This window comes from Echinococcus granulosus (assembly GCF_000524195.1).
Source record: "Echinococcus granulosus chromosome Unknown EG_S00160, whole genome shotgun sequence".
Classification (NCBI taxonomy): Eukaryota; Metazoa; Platyhelminthes; class Cestoda; order Cyclophyllidea; family Taeniidae; genus Echinococcus; species Echinococcus granulosus.
The window spans coordinates 52425-71782 of NW_020170540.1; the positions used below are offsets into that span (position 1 = coordinate 52425).

General features: G+C 40.1%; 2 protein-coding genes across 2 annotated transcripts; both read left to right on the forward strand. All coding sequences in view use genetic code 11, as the record gives it.

The window, feature by feature from the left end:
• Positions 1–1633: 1633 nt before the first annotated feature.
• Positions 1634–11758, forward strand: EGR_09674 (hypothetical protein; the record flags this gene model as incomplete). The annotated part of the gene is made up of 3 exons (XM_024498923.1): positions 1634–1707; positions 4142–4229; positions 11609–11758. The coding sequence occupies 3 exons, from the start codon at positions 1634–1636 to the stop codon at positions 11756–11758; spliced, it is 312 nt and encodes a 103-aa protein (XP_024346662.1).
• Positions 11759–14034: 2276 nt separating this feature from the next.
• Positions 14035–15803, forward strand: EGR_09675 (hypothetical protein; the record flags this gene model as incomplete). Its single annotated transcript, XM_024498924.1, has 2 exons — positions 14035–14182; positions 15655–15803. 2 exons carry the CDS (start codon positions 14035–14037, stop codon positions 15801–15803), a joined length of 297 nt encoding a protein of 98 aa, XP_024346663.1.
• Positions 15804–19358: the final 3555 nt, after the last annotated feature.

Genomic DNA, 19358 nt, shown 5'->3' on the forward strand with positions numbered 1-19358 from the left:
AAAAAGACTGAATTTGTGGGCATTAAAAGCTAAGGAGCAACGATTTAATTCATCTGACAAGTTGATTGATAATTCAGATTTTTGGATGAATTTTCCAACCAAACCGAATTAATGAACAGTTTTTAAATCAAGAAGCCTTTATACGAAACTTGAAAAGCTGAGCTAACTTCCCATTGTGACAGGCATTCCTATGATTTTGGAGGCAAGAATAGAAACGGTAGGTGATTCTGCAGGGAATGCACGTGAATCGTCCCAATTCTAGTAAGGAAAGATTATTTTAGCAAAACTTCTACCTATAGCAATACATAATAACATTTAGAAATAAAAGATCGCGATTATTGTGCTGAAGTGCATCGAGAACACTCGAAATTGGAAAGTCAAATAAAAGGGGGCATTTGGAAACACGTGCCGGTGTGCGTCCCTTCATAATGAGTGCGAAGTTGACGATGGTACCTGAAGTGTCGAGAACAGACGAGACAAACCAGTGTCATGATGTGTTGCAGCAAAAGCAAAGGCGAGAAGTGTTGATTTGAGCTCGAAAATTTGGCTTCTTGTTCAAGTCGAAGCGCATTGATCCCTGACCGGCGTTCGTACTGCTGAAGAAGTGCAATCATGTGGGGCGATTTGGCTTCAAAGACGCCGTCTTGAGCGATGACTACTTACTCTGCAAGTCCGTCTGAAACACTTGAACATCTATTGCATGCAACGAAAGTGCTTACTGCCCATTTATTGTACCAATCCCAAAACTTCAGTCAATGGCATGCCGATTCTGATTGAGAAAATTGGACACGGGCACCTTTGTAAACAGTTTCTCCCTTATTTACACCTAGTGTGTGGGTAGCGAAAGCGTCGAAGGAATGACAAATGAAGGCCGCTCAAATGCTATTGAATAAGCATATGACAGAACAAAGGCTACAGCCACTATCAACACATTCTCGGACCATTCTGCATACCCTGTAAAATGCGTTGCTCTTAGATCGTTTGCAGAATGAAAGACCTGCACTAGGAAGTGACTTTCATATTCCAGCATCCGTCAGGCAAACTTTCATATCTTTCACGATGCCAAACAATGATCCACACATCGCTCACACTACCCCACACTTCTAGGCACCCAAGTGCGCCTATTGTAATAGGCCATGTCTGCCTGGGAATTGATGCACTTTAGGCAAAATTATTTAATGCGAATTTCTTGTTTGGCGTGATATAAAAGCAAGTGAAACCTATCTGCTCCACTCAACTGGCCAGTACACGAGGGAAGGGTTTCTGTTTTTAGAAGCACCCACAATCATTCAATTAGACAGAAGGGAGAAATCTCTTACAAACCAACGCCAATTTAAACTGCCCACTTCTTCGCAATCAGTATGCTTTAGCAGAAATAATTCCAATCGGCAAGAAAATCGTATTTTTGTAAGAAGAACATAAAAGTATAAAGTGCCATCTAAAAATAGGCTTAATATTTAATTTATAGTTGTAATACTTGCGCATTTGAATACACCTATTAGGCGAGGGACGTTCAGAGAATCCAGATCTGGTTACAGATCGGACCTCGTCTGCATAAGAGGTAAGGAAGTTTTCTCTGAACAGGCATAAACCTCACCACCACTTCCTGTCTATAATAATACCCTCTAAACTCATGTCTATTGGTACGGTGGAGGCGGAATTTGTGAGGTGTGAATGCGAGATGGCGGATATTGTCGTTGTCATCGCGTAGGGTAAAGCTGAGTCAGGTCTCTAGGGCTGCACACTCCGACGACCCGCTTAGTGACTTCACACATCAAGGTGACTCCTGTAGTAGGCGGCGCATACAAAGTGACTCACCTCTTTGCTTCATTTATGACATCTGAGGTCCATCAAACATCCCTGTAAAGGAATGCGATAACATTTTGTTCTTTGATGCAAAGGAAAAGCCAAAGTAAGCTCATCTTTTGCCTGACAGCAAATCAGATGGGGTTAATCATAAATTGTGTGTGTAAGCAATAAAACAAACGTGAGTGTTTAAATTTACTTGTCAGTTGGCCTTAACATCATGCTGTTGATGCTACCATCAAATTATCCCACTTTTGATTAGTGATTGAACTATGATATGGTAGAATGTAGGATGACATTAATCGTACTTCCATCGTAACTGCTGGCTTCTGTCCGTTAATCGTCCACCAAGGCAAAGCAGGCGTAAAAATGGGTTTCTTTTCGTGTTTCTTATGCGTAGACTCGGTGATTACTTACCCTGGGTAGAACTGATCTATTAGGTGATGCAAAGCAAGACATGCTATTTCACGAGTAAGGAATGGCTAGGATTCCCTAAAATACCTTTGTGAACAAACAAGAGAGGTCACTAAGTGAAAAAAATTGGGGTCTGTAATGAATCAAAAGGAATAGCACTCCATTTTATGTAAAAATTCACAGTTTTTAAAGCGATTTGAAAATTAGGCGAAATCATGACACCGGGATCTGGGGTGCCTCAGCAAAGCTGGTGTCCAATGCGTGTACATTTCGAAGGTGGCGAAAGTTTGCACGCTTGCCGCGAATGAGGGTAGCTAGGAATAAATTTTTTTTGTCAAATGGTTGGATGCAAATATTTGGTAGAAAGTTTGTCAAACTCATTGAGGAGCCTAATAGGTAGATGTAAAGCTACCAGTACCTAGACCCGACATTCTCGGATAATTGTAAGAATGACTTGACAATGCCAAACGATTGTCAGCTCTGGGCACTACATGCACCAAATCCAACTTCGCCAAGGATGTCATACAGACAATCGCCATGCCTGCAGTGCAATTTTACCTTCAAGCTGGATGAAATATATCATCAGACGGGTTAAATAATAAAGAGAAGGTTAGTTTATTTTACAATTCATTCACCTCCACCGTAAGAATAAAGATGCCAGACCAAAGTAATCTGTTCGATTTATGATTAAAGTGAAATGTATAACATTTAAAATAATAAATATGGTAAATTGACGTTATTTTAATTAATTTCTAGGTCAAATTTGGAAAACTCGTCTTAGTACTCAAAAATCACAATCAAGTGTCAATCCCTGCTACCTTTATGAGCAAAAAATAGTAAATATGCTCAGCCAGAAGGCAGTTCACAGCCAGGACAACAATTTAGCGTAATAAATGTGGATATTGTCCCCATCAAATCCACCCTTTTGAATAAAAAAAGGAATATTTGCCATAACTTTGGCAAAATGTCTCCTCCTTAAGTGGTCAGCTAATCACATGTTTAATGGAGCAAGGACTCCTTCTGCATTTTGATATGATCCAACCTTTTAATTTTACCTGCAACCAATGTTGCGTATCACTTATGTTCAGATAAATTTTAGTTGCCTGATAAGTCGAAATCCCGAATTTTAGGTTTGCTTAAACCCTTCAGGAGTAGTTCTTTTAGGGTAATTCAATTTGTCTAATCAAACAGTCACCGCAGTTAATCAGATCAGTGGATTCCGGTCTCCGTTTTGCTCTTCAAAAAAAAACTTTGCAAGCCTTCATCTACAAAACCGGCAATTTAATGTTTCGGATTTTATAAATTCCTCTCATTTTGAGGTAGTGAACTGGACTACTTTGTCGCTAGTTCTAGTTGAAAAGAGAGTAGAAATTATGCAAGTCTGCGGTAGTTTGGGAAATCAAGGCAGGCCCTACATAGCTCACTCTTTTAGAATTAAAGATGCCAAAAACAAAAATGAGTTCTTTGATTTCTTGAGTTGACAATTATTTTCTGTCGTTCACGAATGCCAACCAGCAGGACGTGCTGAATCGTCCGTCAAATTAATCGTGATGTGGAGAAGCATCTTCAACTTTCTTTTCGCTCTCTATCCATCCGTTAAGCATCTGCTTTATTTTCTCCCAGAAAATTCATTCACCCCTGGGGGAAGTTGCAATGCCTATCACGATCGCTGCAGACTAACTTGTCGCTCCGACTTACGACGAATGATGACCCAGTGTACCAAAGCAGATATAACAAGCCTTACGTCCTGTTAGTTCACTGCATTATATCATTTTCAAGCAATGTGAGAATAGGTTGCAGTTTTTTCTGTCTCGTGAGTGTGACCGCAGCTGGGAGAACATGAAGCGCTCTGCTCGCGTCACCTCGGTGTGTCCATTTACCATCGCCGGTGGGCAGTCCTAACATCCGATCCCATTTGCAGTACCCTGCGCCCAAAACCGACGGAGCCTCCTGAAGATGCTGGCATTGCAATCCACTGCTGCCCCTTCTCCAACTATCCCAAACCAAGCGTACGAGGTGCTCATTTCGACATGGATCGGATATTAGTATCGAAAAGCTGAAAAGCTTAACTAAAATCAGATTCAGTGGACATGGAAGGAAGGTTTTAAGGTTTAAATAAGGTACTGCTTTGCATCCATTCTCTACAGGGTATACAAACTTTCGAGTGGACTTTGCATCCTTCTGTAAACTGAAACAAGTAGTTTCAATCGGAAATACTGAAAACACTGAATGTGTTTAGGTAGCCTCGTGGCATTTTGGACCATTTCCTATATTTTCAAATGCATACTTGTCGTTATCTAAAGGTGCGTGCTTTATCTTTTTGGCAATAAAAGAAAATCCTAATTATATCTCAGGTAGTCTGCATTATCAGATCCGTGATTTACGGTTGCTCCCCAACCGTCAACATAGTGTGCTCAAAAATATGTAGATCGCATCACTTCACAGAGATGATAAACTGTGCTCCCCTTTTTCGGAATAGAGTAGGAAATATACTGTTCAAAAATTTCCTCAACACAAAATAACAACACCTTTTTAGCTTCAAAACATCAAAAATAACTCAAGTGTTTTAAGATAAAACCTTTCTTGGAATAAACACATTTGACCCCCCAAAACACCAACTTGTCGCAGCTTAATCATGCGCACTTCTATCCTACGGGCTGGCGCCTAAATGTCTTAAATCGACGGGTGGAGCATAGTAGATAGCAGGCTCCAATAGGGATGGCTGTGTTGAAGACACGTCCAACGGAAAATCATTACCTGCACAGGAAAATAAATCACCTCATTACCGGTCCATAAGGAGGGATCAAAGATTGACATCATGGTCGGCTGAGCAAAGGAGTTAGCTTACCTTCGATGAGTGCCGTTAAAAAAATCCTTGCACAGCCAGACCTGCCACGGTGTACGCATGTATACAAATCATATCGTACTGAAAGAGGAGAGGAAGCACGTCATTAGCACTTTAAGTAGAAATCTTTTATCAAAAAGGGGTGGAATTCAAGGTTGCGTACCAAATTTCAATAGTGTTGAGGGAGGAAAGAATGTCGGTATATAGGAGGCAAGCCAAAGTTCTGCCAGGAAAATATGTCAGGGTTTATTGGATTATATGCAATCTTATCGTAAGGCGAGATCAACCCACCCACGTCCTGTGACGTCGCGAACAGACAGAAGAACACTTCTCTCAATGTAGACCTTTCATCCAGGCTAATCGACAGCCCTGAAAGGAAAAATAGGTCACTATTTTTGCCAAGATTCAATTTCGTGGGTATCCAAAAGCGAAAAAGTGAGTGAAGCGTCTTTCCTACACGTCGATATATCACCTAGATTTTTGGTCGAAATTACCAACTAAACAGAGCTCTATTTATTATTTTTTAAGCCTGAAGGTCATTATGGAAAAATCAAAAGGAAGTGTCAAATTCCCATTGTGATAGGCATTTCTGTGTTCTCGGAGGCACCAAAGGAACTGGTAGCTGCTTCTGCATGGAATGCATATGAATCGTCCCAGTTCCAGCAAGGAAGAAGAGAAATACATTTGATATAGTGACACTTAAAGGTTAAATTAGTGAAGATTATAGTGTAAGACATTCAAAAGTACGTGCCTTCGTGAAGTGTTTCAAAATGAACCTGAAGTTGACGATGGTACCTGAAACGCTCGAAGCAGACGGGACAATCCAGTGCCATGGTAAGTCGCAGCAAAGAAGGAATAAGAAATAGTGAAATGAGTGAGAGAAATTGACTTTATGTTCGCGACGAAGAGTGTTGATCCCTGACTGGCGTTTACGCTGTTGTTGAGGTGCACTCGAACCAATAGATAGGGCTTCAAAAGCAACATCTTAACCGAGGATACAATGATATTTAGCACCATTAACCTACTCTGTTAGTCTATCTAAATTGCTTGAGCACCACATGCGTAATGCAAACAGCTTACCTCCCATTTATCACTTCACCTTTACCGAATCTTGATTTGGTAGTCTGTGCTGTCTTCATTCAAGAATGACAAGCATAAAAATCAACATTGGCTTTAACTAGCAGACCCTTTGAGGTGTTTGTTTTCCATTTCCTGCTCCTAATCTCTTGCAAATTTTTCTAGAATCTAGGTGCTTCTTTTCTTATCACAGTATCATCTACTCACAAGAATCATCTGCATCTGACAACCTCGTAAATCTCACTATTACTATGCATTTGAAGTCAAGGCTTTTAGACTTCATCGCCTGGAAAGTAAGACTTGAAAGAGTGCGTACTCAACCAAGGGGATGTGAGGCTAAAACTGCTGCCTTCTAGTCAAGGGGCAGAGTAATAATTTGCCACAATGCTTTCACCTGCTGCAATTTGCGCTTGTAGTACCCCCTATCAAGCAACTAAATAAGTTCACTAAATTTTTTAAGGAAAAGTGGCTAAGTAACTGCAAAATGTCCCGAAAAGGGGAGGAGTATATTTATTGGAGGAATCACCGCTGCAGGTCATAATCTCCAGTTCTTAGTCAGCACATCAAAAGCTGACTATTGGAAGGGATCCAGTGAAACGTAGCTTTCCATCCAACATGTAATCGTTCAACGCTCGAGTGATTACACCTGAAGAGTGTGGTAGTCGTCACTTGAGAAAGGAGATGTAATTCGAGGGCAAAACGAAGTGAGGCTTTATCACCCTCCGGCCTGTCCATCCCAATCAGAGCACAAACATTCCTGTGGAATAGTTTTTCAGTAGAGGGTTTTTCGCTTTGCTGTAGTGAAAGAGGAGGACTGACTCCCCTCAGATTAGTCACAACTGCCAACGAAAGGGCTGGTATGATGGCAATAGTAATGCCGTAAACGGAACGTCTTGACTCGAAAGTAGGATGATTGACTGTACACTCGCTACCTATGTCATTCCTTTACGCTTCTCAGTAGGTATAAAAGTGGCTACCTTACCAAAATTGTTGTTTTTAGAGATCAGCTTCCGAGCCAGGAACGAAAACTACGTACTTAACTTCTTCTGAAGCAATTGGACTTCTGGCTTCAGCGTCAGTTGCGCTTTTGCATAATAGCGTTGGATTTAGAGGACTGGCTCCTGCTAGGTCACATTGTAGGGTTGAGCTGGCTTCTTGATTCTAAGAACTGGCTGTTACTTTACAATGAGTGCCAACTGCAGTGAAATTAGCTTAAGGGGAGGCATTAATAACAGTTCGGAATTCAAAGCTTTCTGCATTCATCCTTACCCATCATCCAATTTCTTCCATTTCCTACCTATGGATCTGGGTGATTTTTGGCTACCGAAAACATGGGATAAGGTACGACAAGTAAAGATTTAGGTATTTACATATCATGATTACCGGTGATTTTATCACAGACTTCACGAAATCATTAGATGCCACTGCGATTTTTTCCGTTGGTGAGCAGACGGCAGGGCTGAAAATTGGAGTGATTTTTAAAAACTGACACAGCTGCAACAGCTCGTCTAACGTGAGCTTCTAAAAATTCAGTTATTTTTATTTGTTAAATGGCATGCACCATTCTGTGTGTGGGGTCGTGGCACTAGTATCATTTATGAGAAATCACAACGTGCATGAGTATAAAAGTATCCATTTTTGAAGCGTGCCTAAAGCGGATGGAACATTAACAAATGCAACATGGATGGTGCACCATGTCGCCAAGGGGAAAACTAAAAAGACCAAAACCGGGTAGCCCGCGTAGACGTAAATATTAACTAAAGAGATATTTTTGGTTACAAATGAACAGTACTGAACAACTAACTCAAATTCATCCATTTTCTATGTGATTTATCACTTCTTTCAGAGCGATGAGCTGTAGAAAGTGTATGAGGAATCAAAATCTTGATTGGATGTAGTGAAAGCCCACTTAACTAGTTGCACACTTAGTTTTTGTCATCCTTGTTGAATTCATCTTGCCTTATCCTGTCTAGACGTGGCCGAGCTGTCAATTACCCCGTTGGATCTCTCGAGACCCCATTTTAGGAGTAATTTCAATGAAAGTGAGTGATCCATTGCACTGATCGCTGGGTTGTACATTCAGTAGCCACCTCATCGTCAATCGAGAACAGCAGTTCTGAATAGCCTTGCAGCCCTCTACCACGTTTTGTTCCATCAAGGTGGAGGCCCATGCCAGGGCACTTTTAATGGACTCAGTAATTCATAGACTAACTTAGCAAAGTTGTAAACTGTAAATGGTGTAGATTCGACATTTCCTATTATACTTAAATTCGAACGAAGTAAAAACTGAAAAGTTGCTTTTTAATTGCCAAATGGGCAAATTAATGACACTTGGATGCAAAGCATCTTCGCCCAAAGCAGAACAAAGTCTAAGGTAGTCCGATTTCTTGCACAGTTTGTATCTAGAGCAAACTGCAATTCAGTATTGCATTGTTCGTTAAAAAAAAATTAACAAACTCTTTGTCTCTTCTCACACTTAACTCGATTAACTGTCACCTGCCTGATGACATTTTAACATTTCCTATGTCATGCTTTCATGTTCCAGATGTGCAGAATGCCACTTGCTTCACATGGACTTTGTAAGATTTCGACGGAAAATTGAGCTACTTTTTACACGAATTGGAGGCAAAGCAATAAATGAAGGCATTGCCAAATGGCAACTGGCACCTCTGATTAACCAACTAGACTGGTTTTATAAACTGTGAGAAAGTCCGCTCTCTGACTGGCTGCTCCTTCTCTCGCACACAGGTCATGCTAGCTTGACAAAGTGCGAAATTTTTTTCATTTTTTTAAGAAAAATATCAAGATTTTGGAATTGAAACCATGATTGAGGTGTAGGAGCTTCATGCATCACCTGCAAAAACCCGTTTTGAAACATCCGCCCCGAATTTAATGTGCGTGCCGCAGAGTAGAGCAAAGGAGGAAAGAGATTGGTAGTGGAATGGCTTTCGAGAAAAATCATAAGGTACCGCCTTTTTCCGGAGAAGTTCGCCAGTTAAACCATTGTAAACCACTTATTTTGTGGCTATGCTACACAATCATTTGCTTCGGTATACATTAAGCTAACCGTCTTACCACGTGCTCACTTTGATTTTTATCGATGGAACCAAAATAAGCAGCTTTGGCCAACCATACAGTGATGCATAGACTTCCACTAAAAATAGTCATTCGCCCTTAACGCTTCACCTCAAATAAGTTTCGGTAGTTTGAGCCAATTAACGGGAGAAACAGGTGAATTTATCTGCTCTGAGTAAAGCCCCCTTGCTTGCGACCAGAGTGAGGACAGTCTTTCGCCCTATATATATATATCATATACATATTAGTATTTATATTATATGTATTTGAAAAAATTTCCCTTCTGCTACTGCATGGGCGTATTTTGCACAGGCCTAGAGGTGTTTGGGGTAGAATAAAAGTGACAGAACAAGGGAAGCCTATGACGTTAATTGAAAGTAGATTGCCTCCATAGACCTGAAAATGGCTGTTGGAAAAGTGTCCAATATACTAAACTATGACTGATGCCTTTGAAGCCAAAATACACACCTTACGATAGACAAAGTCTCATGACGACTCACCCCCTCCCAAAAAAAGAAAAATCATGTTCTTCTGTTGTGGCGAGAAAACCCATTTTTTGACTAACTTATTACGATGGATGTGAGTTTCGTTGATGATCCGTTAAGAGTTGAACTTAGAAGCGTTTTTTGACCAAGCTTTTTTCTCTCGAATCAGGCAAATTTAATCTGTTTTCACGCTTGAGGTAACCAAAGAAGTCAATGCCTGTCGAAGGCCACTTACATTGCCTAACAAGACACAAGCCAGCTGTAAATTCCACTTTAATAAATTTTTTGTTTCTCCAAAATAAAAGAGAGTTCGCACTTACCTCCTATCTAGATGGAGTTAAGTTCCAATGCAACAAACCTCTTTGAATGCCAGTAAGCATTGCATGACTTTGTGCATTATTCTTCTTAATTGAATATTGAAAATATTCCAGTACATCCATCATTTCGATGAAACGATGAAGACAAAAAAGCTAGTACGATCGGTCCCATCTGAGAATATCACTTGAACTGCTCATTCTACGAGGCTTACTGGATGGTGAATGTCTCTTTACAGTGTCACAGGAAGCAGTTTTGTCAAGCAGGCTGAAAAAGATACATGAAATGAAATTTGGCTGTCCTAATATGGTCTAAGGGATGGGTTAGGAGTTTACAGTTGAGAATTATCCTTCAGTCTATGCAGAAGGCTCTAAATTTTCAAGTGAGAACAAGCAAAGAAGCCGCAGAATAATTCTAGAAGTTGGAAACATTTTAACATGAAAATCGATCTTGCTTCGATAAGTAATAGAGTTTGCCACACCTAAGCAGCTCTAGAGTTATCATCTAGTTTCTTAGACTTCAGTTTTTTGATGGGCAAGCAAAAAAGATTTAAAAAAGGTGGTTAAAAAATGGAAAGCAATAATTTCGATTGCCAATGTAATTGAGTAGGGGATAAAACTTGATTCATGTCTCGAAGCCCTTCTTCACTGTTTTAGTTAACTTTACTGGATTTTTTACTCTAAAAATTGTTTTTTTTTTAAGTCCTAGGCCTCATTAGAATTCCAATGCCCAACGAAAGACTGCTTTTCTTCATTTTTTAAGTGAGCTTATTCAGTCGAAGCGCAGCTTTTAAGATGGCACAACCTAGTAAGCTAACACAAATGGGATTCGATCTGTCATTTCATGGAGTTTGCACCTTTTTATGAGGAAACAATATTGCTTCTACCGAGAGGCAAAGGGACTCTAGAAATAAAGCGATTTTACACGCTATTTTGATGGGGAAAGACGGACCAGGCTCCTCCAACCTAATTATCAGGAAGTCGGATTGAGTTACCTGAAGTGAACAGGGATGCATCGAGAACCAAAAAGGTAGTATTTCGGGTTGCCCAACTTAAGATTCCCATTTCAACTGAGCTGGCTCCCATATAATTGGTCACCAAACAAAAGCCGGAGGTTTACTTGTTTGGTCTTGAATTGGTTGTCCCACTGACCCAAACGACTCATGGTCTGGTTCCCACATCATGCATCTAATAAAGCTTAATGCTTTTTGTTATCAAAAATTAATAAACAAACTGTTAACCAAAGCTAGGGATATTAAAGACCGAAAACTGAACGATCTTCAGTCCCTCAAAGGGGTCTCTTAATTTGTCGGAAGTTCTGCAAACACAAATGATCACTTGACAACTGAAATAAGACATTTTAACAACTTGTAGAACTGAAACATGATCGAAATCACATTAAAGGTAAAGGATTGGATGCTTCAAAGTAGCCTGTAATCATGCTATTTCACTTTGATAAGTTCGCCGACTCGATGAATAAATAGATTATCCGCGTTAAACTTGTCCACTTGTCAGTAACACCCAATCTTTGGAGACCTTGTGAGTCCCCTGAATGCACGATTCTGTAAATTGTCACCGTACTTTAACCCCAGAAGAAATTCGGCTCCCACCATGATCAGCTTAGTTCTAATGGAGCAGGATCATCTGCACTGGTTTGTCTTATCACATGGTCAGAGGTGACCGAGATGGCCACATTGGCGGCGGCAGTAAATGAATATGTGGTTCAATCGGAGAACATATAGCGGATATTAAACTCACTCTCGTGAACGACTAGAGCACAATAGAAGGGGCGTGAAGGCCATTTCATCTTTTGATAATCAATTCAATCTCGTGTCCATCAAGATGGGAATTTAATGATGCAATGATCTTTTTCGCGTGAACGTAGCCGATTGGAATCCAAGCATATGACAAAGGAACATTAAAAAGGCTGTCAAAAATGGTGACAGTCGAGTCCTTGCAATGGAACAAGTAATTGTTCCTTAAGTCACTTTCTTTCTTCATTCAGCAAGTGAGTGTTTCTTTCCCTAAAAAGTTAAAGTGTACAGCATTGGCATGTTTGGTTTTATATGTTTGCAGGGCGTAAATAGTGAACACATATGAATTTTAGCTGATTTATAAAGAAAAGGATTGGCAGATCCCGTAAAAAGATAAGAGAGTAACTCCTATTCCAGAATAGAAGTCTGCTTAGAAGGTTTTCTCTTCAGTAATTTATGAAGCATCATCGAAAGAGCTACTTGAGATGTTTGACCCACAGTCGAGCTCTGTGGTTCGTCCATTAAAAGCTTTATCCCCCTGAGCCCCGTTGACAGCTGACGCGAGGCATGGTGTCATTCAAAGCTACGAAAGATAGAGACGGACGTGTAGACATCATGGCGAGATGGTCAAAAGATAGGTTTAGGTACATTCTTCACCTATTATTTGCGAAAGATGTAAAGAGCGAAGGCACAATTACAGCATTCCTACTACAAATCCAACAAATATATTAATTAAATGCAAAGCTGATCACCTAAAAATTCTTTGACAAACAGCTTTGAAGGAGTACGAATAGTAAGACCGACCATTAGGAAGCTGCCATCTTCTACACAGCAACGCTACAAAGGATTTTGAGGGTACACTGCAAAATGCGTTCCATAGGGCTGAACTGGTGATAGGAGTCTTAAACATACCATAACTCTATTTTAGAAAATGTTTTTTAATGCAAATGTTCTTTAGAGACACAAAGCAAATCACCTAGACTACGTTGTAAGGGGTGATAATTTGTCAGTTTGTGCATTAGTTGCATTACCTTTCTTCCTACTGTCATTTTAGGCACCAATGACAACGTCAAAGTGAGGAGTTGATTCGGGCTATTTTCTTCACTTATGGGCAATAATTTCTAGCACTGTTTACCATTTTGGAATCATTTTCTTCTTTCTTCACGGCGCACATAAACTGACATTCTAAAAATAATTGGAATGCAATAGAACAGTCATTTCACTGATTAACTTGTGTTTTCCTTTTCTGAGGAAAAAGAGGAAGCGCCTCCTTACATTCTTGAGTTGTGTCATGGTGATGATCATCAGCCCCAATTAATGAGCTTCAATAGACTGCCGTCACACCGGCAGTGCATTGCATCCAAAGCAGACAGAGCCTGTTGAGTATGTTGGCAGTAGTCTGCTGCTGACCCTTCTCCAAATATTCTATACCAATCATTACGAGGTGTTCAACGTGGTGGAAAGGCGTTAGAGGGTACGAAAGTAGCGAGAGCACAGCTGAAGACAGTACATTACATTCATTCCATACAGCGCATAAAAAATTTTCGAGTAGATTTTACACTTTCTTTGAACTGCATCAAGTCGTTTCAATCGGGCATGCTGAAAACACCGGGGAAACTTTAACCACTTCGTGCCTTATTGTTCCACTCCCTATCTTTGTTTATGTCCACTTTAAACCCAAAATAGTATGATTTAATTAGCATTAATATTTTTTAAAAGGTTTACACTCAAAGCAAAACTTAATCAAGAACTACTTGTTTCTTCTTCATAAGCTCCGTGGTTAACGTCTTAGGACTTTTTGCATAAATTTCAACCTCTCAAGGAAGAGCCCAAAAACTGTGCTTTTCTCTCCTTTGGAACAAAGGCCAAGAAGCATGATATGTAAATTTTATTTAGTAAAGAGTGGAATTCCCTTTCCAGCTCTAAAATATATCAGGAATAAAGTGTAGGATTCTAGACAAACCCTTTAATTAAACAAATGCAATTGTGATGTTAATTTATGCTGCAGTTCTCTTAAACACCAATTTAATGTAGGTCTATTTTTTACCCTTCTACTTCGCAGTCTGCCGCCTTCATGCCTTGACGAGATGAAAGAAAAGTAGTGCATAGAGGATGCCGATGTTAAATTTCTGTTTACCAAAAAGATTACCATCTGCTTAGGAAATAAATAATTTCATCACGGTTCAGCACGGAGGCATCGAGGATTGACATCTCGTTGGTCTATAGCAGGCTCACTCGCCTTCTTTGAGTTTCACCAAAAGTCAATGGCGCGAACAGTTCTATCACAATGCATACATTCAAGTCCAAAGGAAAAGAAAACATATCTTAAGTACCTACGAGGAAAAATCTTTTCTTTTGAAAAAAATCAATACGTGCAAGATTTTACTACTACTGAATCAGGAGATAATCCGAGTAATAAAGAGGCAAGCTAAAATTCTTTGAAGAAATATTGTGAGCTTATACGCTGCCAGCGGGATCAACTCACTTATTCGTTGTGACTCCACAAGCAGACTGAAGAAGCAGTCTAACAGCGTAGATCTTTCATTCGATCGAGTCGGCAGCTCTATAAAGGAACAAGAGTCTCCATTTTAACAGAGAAGTGGTTTTGTTGGCTAACGATAAATTGAAGAAGTGGAGAATTTATCTATCTTACACGTAGGTGTATTTTGAAAACACTCGGGTGAAATTCTTCACAGAACAGAGTTTTATATTGGATTATAAAATCGAAAAGCATTGATCTAAATGCCAAAATTGTGTGCCAGCTTCCAATTATGATAGAGGTTTCTGTGTCCTAGAGAGCAAAAAGGACCGGCAGCTGGCTCGTGACACGTGACTCGTCCCAATTATAGTAAGAAAGAATAAATAGACTTTTGAAAGAAGTCTGTTTAAGGACCACGCTAACTTAGAAGTTCAAATGAGTGAAGGCCATATTGCTAGGCATTTAAATGTGTGCCTGTCTGCGGTTTCATGAAAAAAACCCGAAAATGATGGTGGTATTGTGATGCCAAAAGCAGAAGGGAAAAACAATGCCATAGTGTAATGTGGCAAAAGCGTGGAGCTGAATGCTTGGCTTGATCTCGAGTATTCGACTTTCTGTTCATGACAAAGAGCTTTGATCTCTGACCAGCAATTGTGCTGCTGGTGGGACGCAATAATGTGAGAGGATTTGGCCTCATAACCACCATCTTGAGAGAGAATTCAATGATCTTCGGTCTTCCAATTTTTACTTTGATAGTCTGCCTAAATTATGTAAGCATCTCTTGCATGCATCTAAGGGACTCGTGGTCTATTTATCGTTTTATCACTCAAAATTCCGTAGGTAGCTCGTCGCTACCGATTGAGATAATTAGAGATGGACGTGTCAGGAGCCTAAACAAAAGCCTTCAATCATGTACGGGATAGTGTATTTGGTTTTTATCTACGTCAGTTGAGTAAATAGAAAAATACCTGGGAGTTTGTCATATGGGAACCGACCAAATGTCTTCAGTTTAACAGGTGCCAGACAAAGATCCACCAAAACATTAACATGTTGCCTGACTCTTCAACATGAATTGTAAAACGCGTTTGCTGATAGAATTTGCAGCAGAGAGGCTTTTGTATTCTAGTGTTAGTCAAGTAAACAATAACAGTGCTCATTATGCCCAAGCCAAGAAGCGTGGTCTTCCACACTGCCACACACCTATGAGAAGCAAAAAAACCATCATTGGAATACCATTCCTGCTTGAATTATAACCATTCCGTATAAAGTCATCAATTACGAATTTAATGTTTAAGGTGATACAAATGGAAATGAGACCTGTCTGCCTAACTTAACTGGAGAGTACATTATGAAAGCACTGAGGTTGTGAGAAACAGCCGGAACTATTTGATCAGTTATTATGCAGGGCGTTTCCCACAAATCAACTCTAATTCAAGCCAAGCACTACCATGTATCCATTTTCCTTTATCAGAAAATATTCTAATTGACAAGACAATGGCGTTTTTAAGGCATAAAAATAGCATTAATAAAACCACAAATATGCGTGACATGTAACTTACAGTTGGAAAACATGTTTGCGGAGTCCGCCTTCTAGGCAAGAGGCGGCCAGGAAACACGAAACTGAATACGAAACGAACGTCATCTGCCCCCGGGTAGGGTAAAATATAGCTTGACCAAACCTAACCCTCATTAATGTATCCTAAGGGCTTTTCTAGCTGCTTGTAAATTGCAGCATACCATAGCTTCGTCACTTTCCAGGTGTCTGCTTTTCCAGTGTAAATAAATGGGAGTGACTGACACACAAAAATCTGTTAATAATTCTGTTAAAATCTCCCCACAATCCGAGTATCACATTAAATGACTTCTAAAGTATGCCTTTCATCTATACCTATAATGCAGTAATAAATTCAGGGCAAAATTTTTAATACGCACTATTTAAATTTTATTTTAACCCTAGACAAATAGGTCTCCACATAGAATGCACTTTCCATTAAAATTGTCCTGCCTCAAATTACAGGGCAAATGAATTGCTCCATTGCAGTTAACTGAGCACTTCAGTAGGCAAAAGTATAGTCCCTCATGTCAAAAGCATTTTGGGGAAAATTCTATTTGCATGCCATTATTTGACAAGTTCGCTGCCAGTGCCACATAAATGTGACGTAGCGAGTTTAAAGTCTAATCAAATGGTAAACCGTGAATAGGCTGATGAGTCTAAAACAGGAAACAATAGACGTAGGATGTTCTCCAACTTAAGAGACGTACACTCTCCTGAGAAAATGTTAATTTAGTCAAGATAGCGTTGTCAGTCAGTGATTGCAGAAGAATAAGACTCCTTGTACCCAAGTGTGTCGACGGATCCGGAAACTTTGTCTTTACTGAAAAGTCCTCATATGCACTCTTCTTGCATATAACTCACCACTACTTTCGTCTTGATTTTCATGAGCTATGATGGGGTAAATATAGAGGTCAAAGCGGAGGACAGAAGTCACGAAATATATTGATGTCTGCTTTACTTATGGGTGGAAAGTGGGGGAATGGGTAAGGGAGTTCATGACAAGCTAGAACTTTAAGGTTGTAGAAATAAATTTAAAAACTTCGAAAATGGTACATTTATAGCCTTTACATTGTGTCAAAACAGCATTTGGAAAGGGGCTTTTAGGCAACAACTTTTGTTGCTGCAGCTTCATCATCCTGTCCCAGTAAATTGCGCGTACCTAATCTCCTCACTTTAAATGTTCTTAAAGGATTGAATAGATTATTCTTACAGTAATATGTGTCTAGTAGTCACCTTGAATTTGATTTCCCACTCATCGTGAATAATACTCTAAGTGTGACACTATCAATCGCTTAAAATATTTAAACATCGTACCGCTTGACAACCAATTATTCCATTACTGTCACATAATGTACTTGAAGTCTTCCGTAGACTCGAGCATTCGTGTTTAGGATGAGGGATAGAGTAGATCACTACCTCACGCTGAACGCTTTAGACATGTTACCATGTCATCGGAACACGCACCGAACACTGGTACTCTTAATAGAGCGCGGTTGCCCTTGGCTACTGCATATAGTACTGTCACAGTATTATCCCGAGTCTTAATTGACGAGCTAAGGTCATGATGCGGTGTTCATGCCAACCTCCAAGCCATTCTGCCTCATCAACACCTAAACCACCACAGTGTTAAATAAAAATGGCTGTGAGACCCTGTGTATGACAAGTTGGGCTATTTGCCCTGGATTTAAATTGTTTTACCGCTTCTCTTCAATGTTAATGGAATTTGCTTACATAACTGTGTGTTAAACGCCTAGCCTTTCACAAATTCTTGATCTGCTGGTGCTCAATCGGCAGCAGAAGTTAAAGTACTCCTAAAACTTCCCACCAGTTCTGTCATTTTAATGTGACTCTGCAATTACGTACTGCAAATAATGTGGCATCGGTCCGCCGGTGTAATGATTCAATGTCCTCCACCACCCTTTCATTAGCCTCAACTTTGATATCAAGTGCAGATTAAACCCAGCGAATGGGATTCAAACGTGGCTGCTTTACAAACCAGGATCAACTCAGTATCAAATCTTTGCATATATCTTCTAGAATGTATTATAGTAAAATTAAAAGCTAGTTCGATGGTGGAACGCATAGCTTAGAAACAGTTAAATAATCTGTTTGTGATCAAATATGATGCACGAAAGATGCGTTGCGTATTAAGGAACTTGCTATTTTGGTTAAGGTGATTATCCAATGGAATAAAAACAGGTTAGCAAGAAGCCTGTATGCATTCGCTGTTGTTCTCAAAATGTGCAGAGTTTTCTCTTTGTCAAACATGCATTTTCCCATCAATAGATGTAGCCAAAGCCATGCAGTGGCCATAAACAAATCGCCAACTTCCACCAAAATCAGTCAGCCCTATTGCCAATTATGTCATTGCAGCCAACACCAGCCTGTCTAATTTTGCACAGGTGTCAGAGTGTCACACAGGTACCCTCTGGGAATTGAGTGTATGGGGTTCTCCATTATTCAAGGAGACGAGTAAGGCCTTTCCCGCTGCTCTCAGCCTACATTTACCTACTTACTGTGTGCTGGGCATTTTACCAAGGCAAATCTGTTAAACCTCTTTTAGATTGTATCGTTGGAAATTTTGCAGTTCTACTTTGTCAGTAGATTGAGGGAAATTGTTCTTAGAATCGTGTAAATCCCAAAGACAAGTGACGGAGAGTTAGGCTCAAGTTCCGTTGTGAATAACACGTTTCCAGATAGACTCGTGGTTATGTCAGGAATGCTTCTTTTAACAAGTCAACCTCTGACTGCCACTGAAGGGTTTCATGTGGCTAGATTTTACTTGGAACGGTAATGCACCAGGCCATACTGATGCTGACCCACGCGGTTCTGATAAAACCACACCTCCCTTAGGCTGAGATCTCCTACACGACGTCCACCAGAGCGAATCCTGTCATGGAGCCTATCGACAAGCAATCCACTCGCGTGTCACTTTAGGCTGTTCTCATCACGCCAGGCCTTCTTCAACAAGAATAATTCTTGACAATCTTACTTTTTTGGTTAAAATTTAACTGTTGAATCCTAGTCATCTGTGCGTCTATCGCGTTCGCATTTTCCAGTTGACCATTCATATATCTATTGGCAAGAAGAGACGTTGACCACCACTGGGGTACAGGACAGGAGGAAACCCGGTGGATGAGGATGATGTCGATGGGCAGTATCTTGGATAAATTGAAAGTTATCGCATGGATTAGTTTCAGAGCGGTTGGCAGTCTTATACTGTCTTCAAAGGGGAAGACTCCTCATGATAAGCTATTCTGCCTGTTTCTAAAGATATCTATATTCAACCCCTTTCAAATGCATTGATTTAGCACATTCTTACAGTAATTGCAGGGTTCCCTTAGCAGTCGATCTCTGATAAAGTCCCGCTGAAGTTTACCACTTACCAAGCGACCATGGTCTACAGGAGATGCAGTTAAAGGTAGCGGGTCGCTTGGGAATAACCAAGGGCATGCTCACTTAACGCTACAATTACAAAGCGATGCGCTTTATGGTGTAGGAGAAGTGAAAGTAGAAATGATGTACCTCGACAATAAAACGACAAATTGAAAACA